Source organism: Arachis ipaensis, chromosome B9, assembly GCF_059453495.1.
Source record: "Arachis ipaensis isolate K30076 ecotype BB chromosome B9, ASM5945349v1, whole genome shotgun sequence".
NCBI classification, from domain to species: Eukaryota; Viridiplantae; Streptophyta; class Magnoliopsida; order Fabales; family Fabaceae; genus Arachis; species Arachis ipaensis.
The window spans coordinates 5,912,094-5,924,788 of NC_142444.1; the positions used below are offsets into that span (position 1 = coordinate 5,912,094).

Below are 12,695 nucleotides of genomic sequence, written 5' to 3' on the forward strand. Positions count from 1 at the left end.
AATATGTATTTTGGTTTATATATACTCTTTTTTAATTAGGATAATGTTATTATCATTATTTTTTAAATTATATTTTTTCTGATAATATATATATCCCTATATTGTGAACTTTTATAATTTAACATTTTAAAGATTTTTTATAATAATTTTAATTTTAATAAAATATGATATAAATAAGGTCATGTCAATATTAAAATAAAAAAATATTTATCTAATAAATTTAAAGAGTGAATAATATATTAAGAGAAAGTCTAGGGGCAACAACTTTTGTGTTTTGTGATCAGCACTTAACCATCAAAAGAAAAGTGAGTGATCTCTCTCCATTAGATGTAATCTCACACTATTAAAAATACTATTGATGGCCAATTAATGGTTACAAAACACAAAAATTACTAGCACTTCTCATATATTAATAAAAAAATAAAATTAATTTCTTAAAAACAATAGAAAAGCGGCTGACGTGCCTGTTGAGCCGCTAATTGTAACACCCTCACTATCAGAAGTCACGCTTCCGGCTGCGCCACTCTGATAGCAAAAAGTATTACGACTACTTTATATATTAAATACTAAAATAGGAGTCTGTGACTCGACACTGTATCGCTAATTTCTTTGAACATCGGAAGTAAATACTTTATCTTAAAAAAAACAAAGTAGCAGGCATATATTCATATACAAGACTCCTAACATAATAACTCAACATATTAGAAAATATAAAACATACAATTCCTATCCCTCTTACAAACTTGTAATAATAAAGACGAGGGAAGAAAATAATCTAAATAATACAACAGCATATAAACCAAATGCAGTATAACTCTTCTTAATGCTTCTTCATCCGGTTCCTGAAAAGGTAAAGCTGTAGGGGGGGTGAGAACCTAACCACACGGTCTCACCACGGAGTTTCAAAGTTGTCATAAGAAGATATTTAGTAAGAAACTGTTTTCAAGCTCAGTGATTATCATTGTCTTATGAATCTTTTAAAACCAATAGGAAATCGTTCAAAACCCTTTTTAAAGAAACAATATTTAATCTTTCAGAAATCCAAAATCTTTCCTTCCTTATAAGAAAATCTCAATCAGAAATCAACCACGCAGTCAAACAACACAATCATTAATTCAGCATCCAAGTTCATTCTCAAAAATAGCACGCCAAGACAAACACAGGCAAGACAGACAAGGAAAGCACAAGTAGGTAGCAGTTACAGCAAATAGTTCAAGTAGCAGTTAAGAACAGTTTAACAATTAGGCAAACCAAAACAAGTTCAAATCCAAGCAAAGCATACAAATGCATATGATGCATGCCTGTCCTATGGCTGATGAGGCTCATCTGTCGGTTATCCAGCCAACCCGACAAGTCTGAATTGTCCTTAGACTGTCCCCCGACGTGCATCCCCAAGAGTCTATGCATAGTTTTTTCTCAAATAATCAATATTGCTCAATGGGGGTAACATTCCCGGGAATTTATATAGTGCCCGGTCACACTTACGTCGTAGGGTCAACAGAGTATCGAGTTTTCAACCTGGTACACGTGGTGGCAAGCCACGGCACTGAATCCAGGGAACCTCGTATCTCAGATATTTCAAATTCATAAGCAACATAAATAATTCATTCATCATTCATCAATATCTAAGCCATTCTCAATGTCATCATCATTTGCCAATCCATATCCCATTTCCAAATTCATTTAAAAATCATATTTCAAATCAATCATCATCATCCCTCTTTCCGTTTCGTTCACTAACAATTCTCAATCCAAAACATAACTTTTTCTTTGATTAAATGAAGTAATCTCAAATCATTTAATGCTTAAAATTAAACCTTTTAAAATAACTACTTCAAATGAAATTTCTAATTTTATAAAATTTCGGCAGCATCTCCTCTAAAACTTGGATTCTGCCACCCTTTTCGGGTCCCATCCAAACATTTCTCAAACCTTTCCAAAACCTCAATCATTTTCCAAGATTCAGCTAGTTCCAATATCAAATTATTTTCAAAGCGAATCAGTGCCCATAATAAATCTCTTTTTAAAATCAAACCAGCTCAAATACTAAATCATTTATAAAGTCATTTATAAAGTCACTAACTCAAAATTAAACCATTTTCAAAGCCAATTCCTTTACATCATCAAAAATAGCTTCAAAACCAAGAAAAGCCATTTTTCATAATAATCAACTAAATAACCTTTCAAACTAATCTCTTTTCAGTAATCACAAACTACTCAAGTAATCAAGCAATCAGTCATTCAGTCCAGCAAACAACCACATTTAGAAGACAATTATAATCACAGGCATATGTTCTCTCACATTAATATCTATTTACCACAACTCTGTAATAGAAATTAGATTTTAAGAAAAACCCCTACCTTGACTCGTCGAAACCATAACTCAAAATGCGTCAACAAAACCGTTTCTCTTAACCCGAAACCATCAGCAACCACAAACTCAGTCCCTGATCACTTTCGCAGCACTCACAGCAACTTAAGAGCGACATGCAACGCTCAAAACACGACCCTACGTTACCAGAACCTCAGAGTTTATAACCAAATATAACAGAATACTAACACGGGTTTTCGAAACATAAATACTTACCGAACTAAGAAAATGAAACAGCGGCGGTCGCTGAACCGGTTTGGCGGCAGCTCCGGCAGCCACCTCGAACGGCGGCGACGACCAGAACTCCGGCAACGGCGACTGAAACAAACATACAGCGATGATTAAGCTCCCGGAAATTCAAAGGAAACGAAAACCAACTTAAAACCTCACCGGCGGCAGATCTCAGTGGCGGCAGAGGTGTTCTCCAGCGGCAGGACTCGGACAGAAGCTCTGACAACGGCGGATCTGGCGGCGACAACTTCTCAACGGCAACACACCCCACGACGGCAACTCCCGCGCAGCGTGTTTCTCTCTCTCTCGCGAACGGCGGCGACGGCGACTCCTCGCGCGGCTCTCTCCCTCGGTCCTGGTCTTCCTTGCGACGGCGATGAATGGCGCGGTGGCAGCGGCGGTCCGCGATGGTGGCAACGAGCCGGAGCACAACGGCGGCGGCTATGGACGACAGCAAGCTCGATGACAACAGCGGCCTCTTCTCCTTCTTAGCTCGGTCCGGCAGCTCGGTGGCGGTGGCTATGGCAAGACGCGTCGGCGGCGGTCGTCCCCCTCCCTTCCTTCTTCTCCGTTCAGCCCTCTTTTCTCTCTGTCTCAGTATGTGTGGGTTTGTGTGTGTTACCGATGTGAAGGAGTTAGGAGGGTAAGGGGGTAATGGCGGCTACTGAAGGAAACATGGGAGGTATGGGTGTCTGTATGTGTGTGGCTGAATGGAGTAATAATAATAATAATAATAATAATAATAATAATAATAATAATAATAATAATAATAATAATAATAATAATAATAATAATAATGGTGCAAGAAGGTTGTTAATGAAGTCTGTTTCCAAAGCTACACATGATTTCTAATAAAAATTATGATATAATGTATAAATTTAAAATCTAATTTAATTCTTTAAAATTATTTTAAAAATATTATTTATTTATCAATTTGCTAATTGGATTTTAATTAAGTATTCTAATTTAAAATTAAAAATAATTAATTTTCTTTATAAAATTAAAGTATTAAATTCTAAAATCTCAATTATTTAGCTAAATCATATAAAATTCTTATTCTTTTACAAATGTTAAGCTCTATAACTTAAATATAGAAAATTATTCAATAATTATAAAATTAAGTAAAATTTCTAATTTAATTGTCAAAACTTCATTTAATTACTTTTAATAAAATAATTTTCTAAAAACAAAAGTCTTTAATGAATAAATAAGTTGAGATTAACTCATAATAATATATATATATTTTTTTTAAATTATGGGTCTTACATCCTACCTACCTTATAAGAATTTTCGTCCTCGAAAATTGATACAAAACGAAAGAGACTTTATATCACTTTATGTTCAAACACATTTTAAGAAAAACAAAAGATTATAGCATATATATACATACAGTCTCATATACCAAGATTTTCATATGGTATGAGGATATAAGGATATATGTGTGATGCGAAATAGAAGCTACAAAACAAGCTTGGTGCAAAAGATCACAAAGCAAACTGATATTGAAACAACGTGACTAACGTTCCCAATACTGATCTCGCACCGACTTCAAAGATTCAACTATTCAAATTTCAACATAACTTATCTCCACCATTCTCAATCGTACTTCATCAATCAATTCATCCGAGGGTTCTCAACCTCATCAAATACTTTGCAAATCTTAGTAGTCACAAACTTAACATCAATAAAACTCTTCCACATGAAACAAGATTCGATAATCTTTGCTACATCGTATGTTTACAAATTTCACCTTCTGCGTTCACCAAACGTGTCCTAAAGGACTAATGTGTCATTTATTAAGTCTAACGGTCCACAAGACACCAAAACTAATTTCGAGTATACTCAGAAGGATAACAAACCATAGAAAAGAAAGAACAGTGACAAGGAACGTGTTCGCGAGAATTTGAAAGAATTGTGGAAATCACAAGTAGATAAGGATGAACAAGCAATAAAGACTGCTGGAAAGAGAATCAATTGATAACTTTAAGGGTAACTCTTGAATTGAAGGAATTCGATAAGACCAATAAGATGAAAAACATTGCAGTATTTTGAAACGAATTCAAGCGGAGTCAAGTAAATATGAGGTTTACAAAAGGAGAATATTCAAAACTAAAGACAAAGCTCTCAAAACTCGAGTTTGATTTAAAAATATTTTTGAATACATTATTCTTGAAGAATGGAAATCTTAAGGGAAGATCATTTCACGTTTTACCAAAAAAAAAAAAAAAAAAAAATAAGTAACAAACATCTTCCAACAAAATAATAAAAGTATGAATGTAACATTATTTCAATATAAATTCAAGTTGAAACAGATTACATAAAATTGAAAAAAGAGAGACTAATTTGATTAAGAGAAAAATTCTATTTACTTTTTTTTTTTATGTTAAGCATGCATAAAAATTACGATCTTGTTGGAAGGAAACTCGAAATAAAGTTTTGCTTATAAAAGGAAAAGAAGATGCATTACAATGAAACAGATTTAAATCACATACAAAAATTTTCAAAGTAAGGGAGTGTAAGCTAAGTTAAAAGTGATTTTATTAAAACTTCAACAGATGGCCGTGTCGCTCCAAAACAAATTTAAGTTACAGCAAAAAGAGGCACTGCCCAAATAAAGGAATGCAGAGTCAAAAACAACCTTACATAAAAATAAATCAAATCTTATTTTAAAAGGCTTAAAACAATCCAAGAATATGCTAGAAATCACACCTTATAAGGATATTCAATAATATTGAAATGCATTAAGTACGTTCAAAGAGATACAAATCGCAGGAAGATAAGAATAAGTGACAAGAATAAGATTCACATGAATTCGGAAAGTGTAGGATTACAACTAAGCAACAATGTATAGACATGAGAAAACGTTTCAGAAAGAGTCATTTTGCATCTTAACAGGAAATATTGAATCTAGGAACTCCAAAGAAAACAAGAAAATGGTAATGGTAAATTGGATCAAAACAAATTGAAACCAAATTAGAGAAGCGCAAAGTTTACAAAAATATGAAGGAATGGTTCTAGTCACCAACAAACTAGGATGGTTAAAAGTCGTGAAGTATGTCAGAAGAAAGAATTGAAATACAAATAGGAAAGAATTTTATTTCAAAGAACTTCAATAGAAATCCTAAAAGAGAACAGGGTTATTATTTACGAAATTTAAGAGAATTAGTGAAAACATGAATATTGTGTCAAATTAAAACAATTTCAAGTCGAACTTGAGCATAATGTATGATTTGTGTAATGAAAATATATAAATACAATATTTTTCAAAAAAAACTAAACAAAGGTAAATATTATGTTATACTAGATCAAATTCAAATTAAAATGATTTGTGTGAAGTTTATTAAATGAAAATTAACTGAAATGAAAATAGAAATCTTGCTTTAGAAAGTTTAAAGAGTTCGTAGATACATAATTAACTAAGTATATATTTATGTACATAAAAACTCGAATAATGTTGCAAAAGGATCAAATTATGTTCAAATGAGAAAATCTAAAGTAAAGTATTCTTGTAAGGATAAATAAAGACTAAGTAGTACTTTTAAATAAAAGCATGTTTTAATTATATAAAGAAATTTTTCATTTTTTGTAAGGAAGTATTTTATAAAATCAAAGGTTGTCGTATTCAGAATTCAAATAATGGTTACAACCAGAGTCAAACAGAAAAAGAACCAAAATAAAACTATTTTCAAAAGAAATTCCAAGATAAGAGTTGTAGAAGAAAACTACTAGAATTGATACATTTTATCAAAACAAGGTCAGTTTTTATCATTTTTACGAAGAAACACAAAACCAGAGATTGTAATCCGAGCAAAACACACAATAGTTACAGAACACGAAGCAAGAGAACTAAATCGCATAATCAATTTACTACGAATCGCGACTCTTAAGATTTCAAATAACTTAGGAATCAAGGATTATGGATTGCACCAAAAATAATTCGAAATCAAATCAACAAATACCAAATTTATGAACAGTGTTAAGGTTGAATGTTCCTTAAAGATTCAAGCAATAATTAGGAACATAATCAAACAAGGATATATATGAATGTCAAGATATGGTAGAAGAATATCCAAAACACATTCCAAGAAGAAATCCAGAACTAGAGATTATAATACTATTGATAAAGAAAAGATAACGTCAAGCACGAATAAAGATTATACGTCGAATCGGAACTAATCTCTGGAATTTAGTCTAACGTTCCCAAAACCCACGACTCGCGTTATCTATGACTCGCATATCGTCTATGATAACCCATTAATACTTGCATATACATAATTCACTAGTGTTAAGCTGGCCAAACTTAATACCAGGAATTATGCAATGCAAGACTAATGGCATTAACCAATAGATAGTCATGTGCATAAAGTTCTAATTCTCGTTATTCGAACAAGACCTACTACATGACAGACTCTCAGAATATGCAATTGAAGCATAACCGGTCCATTCCTCAGGCTCTACAGGAAAGACCGCTCTGATACCATAATGTAACACCCTCACTATCAGAAGTCACGCTTCCGGCTGCGCCACTCTGATAGCAAAAAGTATTACGACTACTTTATATATTAAATACTAAAATAGGAGTCTGTGACTCGACACTGTATCGCTAATTTCTTTGAACATCGGAAGTAAATACTTTATCTTAAAAAAAACAAAGTAGCAGGCATATATTCATATACAAGACTCCTAACATAATAACTCAACATATTAGAAAATATAAAACATACAATTCCTATCCCTCTTACAAACTTGTAATAATAAAGACGAGGGAAGAAAATAATCTAAATAATACAACAGCATATAAACCAAATGCAGTATAACTCTTCTTAATGCTTCTTCATCCGGTTCCTGAAAAGGTAAAGCTGTAGGGGGGGTGAGAACCTAACCACACGGTCTCACCACGGAGTTTCAAAGTTGTCATAAGAAGATATTTAGTAAGAAACTGTTTTCAAGCTCAGTGATTATCATTGTCTTATGAATCTTTTAAAACCAATAGGAAATCGTTCAAAACCCTTTTTAAAGAAACAATATTTAATCTTTCAGAAATCCAAAATCTTTCCTTCCTTATAAGAAAATCTCAATCAGAAATCAACCACGCAGTCAAACAACACAATCATTAATTCAGCATCCAAGTTCATTCTCAAAAATAGCACGCCAAGACAAACACAGGCAAGACAGACAAGGAAAGCACAAGTAGGTAGCAGTTAAGTAGCAGTTAAGAACAGTTTAACAATTAGGCAAACCAAAACAAGTTCAAATCCAAGCAAAGCATACAAATGCATATGATGCATGCCTGTCCTATGGCTGATGAGGCTCATCTGTCGGTTATCCAGCCAACCCGACAAGTCTGAATTGTCCTTAGACTGTCCCCCGACGTGCATCCCCAAGAGTCTATGCATAGTTTTTTCTCAAATAATCAATATTGCTCAATGGGGGTAACATTCCCGGGAATTTATATAGTGCCCGGTCACACTTACGTCGTAGGGTCAACAGAGTATCGAGTTTTCAACCTGGTACACGTGGTGGCAAGCCACGGCACTGAATCCAGGGAACCTCGTATCTCAGATATTTCAAATTCATAAGCAACATAAATAATTCATTCATCATTCATCAATATCTAAGCCATTCTCAATGTCATCATCATTTGCCAATCCATATCCCATTTCCAAATTCATTTAAAAATCATATTTCAAATCAATCATCATCATCCCTCTTTCCGTTTCGTTCACTAACAATTCTCAATCCAAAACATAACTTTTTCTTTGATTAAATGAAGTAATCTCAAATCATTTAATGCTTAAAATTAAACCTTTTAAAATAACTACTTCAAATGAAATTTCTAATTTTATAAAATTTCGGCAGCATCTCCTCTAAAACTTGGATTCTGCCACCCTTTTCGGGTCCCATCCAAACATTTCTCAAACCTTTCCAAAACCTCAATCATTTTCCAAGATTCAGCTAGTTCCAATATCAAATTATTTTCAAAGCGAATCAGTGCCCATAATAAATCTCTTTTTAAAATCAAACCAGCTCAAATACTAAATCATTTATAAAGTCATTTATAAAGTCACTAACTCAAAATTAAACCATTTTCAAAGCCAATTCCTTTACATCATCAAAAATAGCTTCAAAACCAAGAAAAGCCATTTTTCATAATAATCAACTAAATAACCTTTCAAATTAATCTCTTTTCAATAATCACAAACTACTCAAGTAATCAAGCAATCAGTCATTCAGTCCAGCAAACAACCACATTTAGAAGACAATTATAATCACAGGCATATGTTCTCTCACATTAATATCTATTTACCACAACTCTGTAATAGAAATTAGATTTTAAGAAAAACCCCTACCTTGACTCGTCGAAACCATAACTCAAAATGCGTCAACAAAACCGTTTCTCTTAACCCGAAACCATCAGCAACCACAAACTCAGTCCCTGATCACTTTCGCAGCACTCACAGCAACTTAAGAGCGACATGCAACGCTCAAAACACGACCCTACGTTACCAGAACCTCAGAGTTTATAACCAAATATAACAGAATACTAACACGGGTTTTCGAAACATAAATACTTACCGAACTAAGAAAATGAAACAGCGGCGGTCGCTGAACCGGTTTGGCGGCAGCTCCGGCAGCCACCTCGAACGGCGGCGACGACCAGAACTCCGGCAACGGCGACTGAAACAAACATACAGCGATGATTAAGCTCCCGGAAATTCAAAGGAAACGAAAACCAACTTAAAACCTCACCGGCGGCAGATCTCAGTGGCGGCAGAGGTGTTCTCCAGCGGCAGGACTCGGACAGAAGCTCTGACAACGGCGGATCTGGCGGCGACAACTTCTCAACGGCAACACACCCCACGACGGCAACTCCCGCGCAGCGTGTTTCTCTCTCTCTCGCGAACGGCGGCGACGGCGACTCCTCGCGCGGCTCTCTCCCTCGGTCCTGGTCTTCCTTGCGACGGCGATGAATGGCGCGGTGGCAGCGGCGGTCCGCGATGGTGGCAACGAGCCGGAGCACAACGGCGGCGGCTATGGACGACAGCAAGCTCGATGACAACAGCGGCCTCTTCTCCTTCTTAGCTCGGTCCGGCAGCTCGGTGGCGGTGGCTATGGCAAGACGCGTCGGCGGCGGTCGTCCCCCTCCCTTCCTTCTTCTCCGTTCAGCCCTCTTTTCTCTCTGTCTCAGTATGTGTGGGTTTGTGTGTGTTACCGATGTGAAGGAGTTAGGAGGGTAAGGGGGTAATGGCGGCTACTGAAGGAAACATGGGAGGTATGGGTGTCTGTATGTGTGTGGCTGAATGGAGTAATAATAATAATAATAATAATAATAATAATAATAATAATAATAATAATAATAATAATAATAATAATGGTGCAAGAAGGTTGTTAATGAAGTCTGTTTCCAAAGCTACACATGATTTCTAATAAAAATTATGATATAATGTATAAATTTAAAATTTAATTTAATTCTTTAAAATTATTTTAAAAATATTATTTATTTATCAATTTGCTAATTGGATTTTAATTAAGTATTCTAATTTAAAATTAAAAATAATTAATTTTCTTTATAAAATTAAAGTATTAAATTCTAAAATCTCAATTATTTAGCTAAATCATATAAAATTCTTATTCTTTTATAAATGTTAAGCTCTATAACTTAAATATAGAAAATTATTCAATAATTATAAAATTAAGTAAAATTTCTAATTTAATTGTCAAAACTTCATTTAATTACTTTTAATAAAATAATTTTCTAAAAACAAAAGTCTTTAATGAATAAATAAGTTGAGATTAACTCATAATAATATATATTTTTTTTTTTTAAATTATGGGTCTTACACTAATAATGAATATAAAGAATATTATTATGAAACAGATTACATAAGTTTGGTTGATTGCACGAGTTTTGATTCTGCTTAAAATTTTCGTGAAAATCAGATGCTGCTAAGAACATTATGCTTGGGTGGCGTCATAATCCAATTAAGGAGTCAGAATTGGAAAATAAGCAACGAGAGTATTCATTTAATGAGGTGGTTAATATGACCAACAATTTTGATAGGATTCTTGGCAGAGGTGGATTCGGAACAGTTTACCATGGCTTTATTGAGGACATTGAAGTGGCTGTTAAGATGCTTTCATTATCATCAGTGCAAGGATATCAACAATTTATTGCAGAGGCAAGTGCTCAAAATATATCTCAATCAAAATTTGTTGCTATGTTTGACCAAAACAAAAAAGTGGTTTTGGAATGACAGGTTAAACTTCTAATGAGGGTGCATCACCGAAATCTGACTTCTCTTATTGGTTATTGCAACGAAGAAACTAACATAGGACTCATTTATGAATACATGAAAAATGGAGATTTAGATGAACATCTTTCAGGTACAATCATAATTATTTTTATTTTAATTGAATTAATCTTCTCAAAGTCCCTGTAATTTTACTAAACCTATAATCTAAAATTTTAATTGATCTTATATTTTTAAAAAGTTTTTAATTAAAAATATTCAATTACTTTAAAAAACAATATAACTAAGTGTAAGAATATTATATTTCTTTCTATTCATGTTATTCAGTAGGGGAATATTGTGAAATCTCTTTCTTTTTTTTTCTTTCCTTCTAACAGGAAAAAACAATAGGGGGAAGTCTTTGAACTGGGAAGATAGACTTCCAATAGCAGTAGATGCAGCCCAAGGTAAGCAAGAATAAAAAAACCAAACACATGCAAAATTCTTTATCAAATTTTAGTTCTTAATTATTCATGCATGATTGAAATTTAAATTCAGGATTGGAATATCTGCATAATGGTTGTAAGCCACCTATAATTCACAGAGATGTGAAATGTCCAAATATTCTATTAAATGAAAACTTCCATGCCAAACTCGCTGATTTTGGATTATCCAAATGTTTTGCGGCTGAGGGCGATACACATGTGTCAACCATTGTGGCCGGAACTCCAGGCTACCTAGATCCTGAGTATGTGTTTAATTTCAATGATATGATTAATTATCCATCATTTTGATTATTGATGAAAGACATTTTGATAAGAGATAACGAAAAATTAACTAATGAAATTATTATTTGATTCGTTGTGTTAGGTACACAACATCAAACAGATTGACAGAAAAAAGTGATGTGTATAGTTTTGGAGTAGTTCTTTTAAGGATAATTACAGGTCAATCGGTGATAATAATAAAGAAAGACACGACTCATCATATAATTGAACGGGTTAATTCTATGATTGCTGAAGGGGACATAACAAAAGTTGTTGACTCAAGGTTACAAGGAGATTTTGACAATAACTCTGCATGGAAAGCGGTTGAAATAGCAATGGCCTCTGTATCTTCCACTTCAGTGAAAAGGCCATACATGAGAGATGTAGTGACACAGTTGAAGGACTGTTTGGCTGCAGAGTTAGCCCGAAAACATAATATTTGTAACCTTCAAAATGAAGATTCAGTTGAAGAGTTCAGTGTGAATTTAATTAGTACTGATATGACTCCATCAGCTAGATAGGTTATGATAATTAATACTTGTACTAGAAATAAAATAGCTTGAAAATTGTGGTGCATTTTAAGTTTATTTTGTTGTAATAATGTATTTTAGCTTCTTAAACTATTTTGTCTTTTGTTGTGTATGCATTTTAATTGAGTATATGTGATGGAGTCCTTAGAAATTTTATTATAACAAGAGCTGTTATATTCAGTTATTATCTCATAAGTCTTGTATCTTATATCTCTCAAGGTAGATTATTGTAACAATTTATCTAATAATTGAGTTGACAGAAGAAAAATTATACCAGAACCTAGTACTGCATGAGTAAATATGAGAATTTTTTATTTTTCCCTCTGATTGTAAGGCAGGCATGAACATATATTCTCTAACTATTTTCTATAACCTTTCTATAAAAGTTTTGTTCAACCCGGAACTCAATGTAGCTCAAATTTTTATATCTTTTACGTTATGTTTTATCCCTCAAAGCTAAAACCAAAACATAATTTGTAGTCTGTGAAAGTCTAATTAATTTTTTTTTTCAAAGATGTGAAAAAAAATCTACGACTAACTCCATCACATGTCAACGTAACCTCAC

The 12,695-nt window shown here is 33.4% G+C and overlaps 1 protein-coding gene across 1 annotated transcript; it reads left to right on the top strand.

The window, feature by feature from the left end:
* The first annotated feature begins 10,860 nt into the window (after positions 1 to 10,860).
* On the top strand, positions 10,861 to 12,163 carry LOC107614765 (receptor-like protein kinase At3g21340). Its single transcript, XM_016316902.3, has 4 exons — positions 10,861 to 10,987; positions 11,232 to 11,300; positions 11,392 to 11,581; positions 11,704 to 12,163. The coding sequence occupies exons 1-4, from the start codon at positions 10,873 to 10,875 to the stop codon at positions 12,119 to 12,121; spliced, it is 792 nt and encodes a 263-aa protein (XP_016172388.3). The 5' UTR covers positions 10,861 to 10,872; the 3' UTR covers positions 12,122 to 12,163.
* Positions 12,164 to 12,695: the final 532 nt, after the last annotated feature.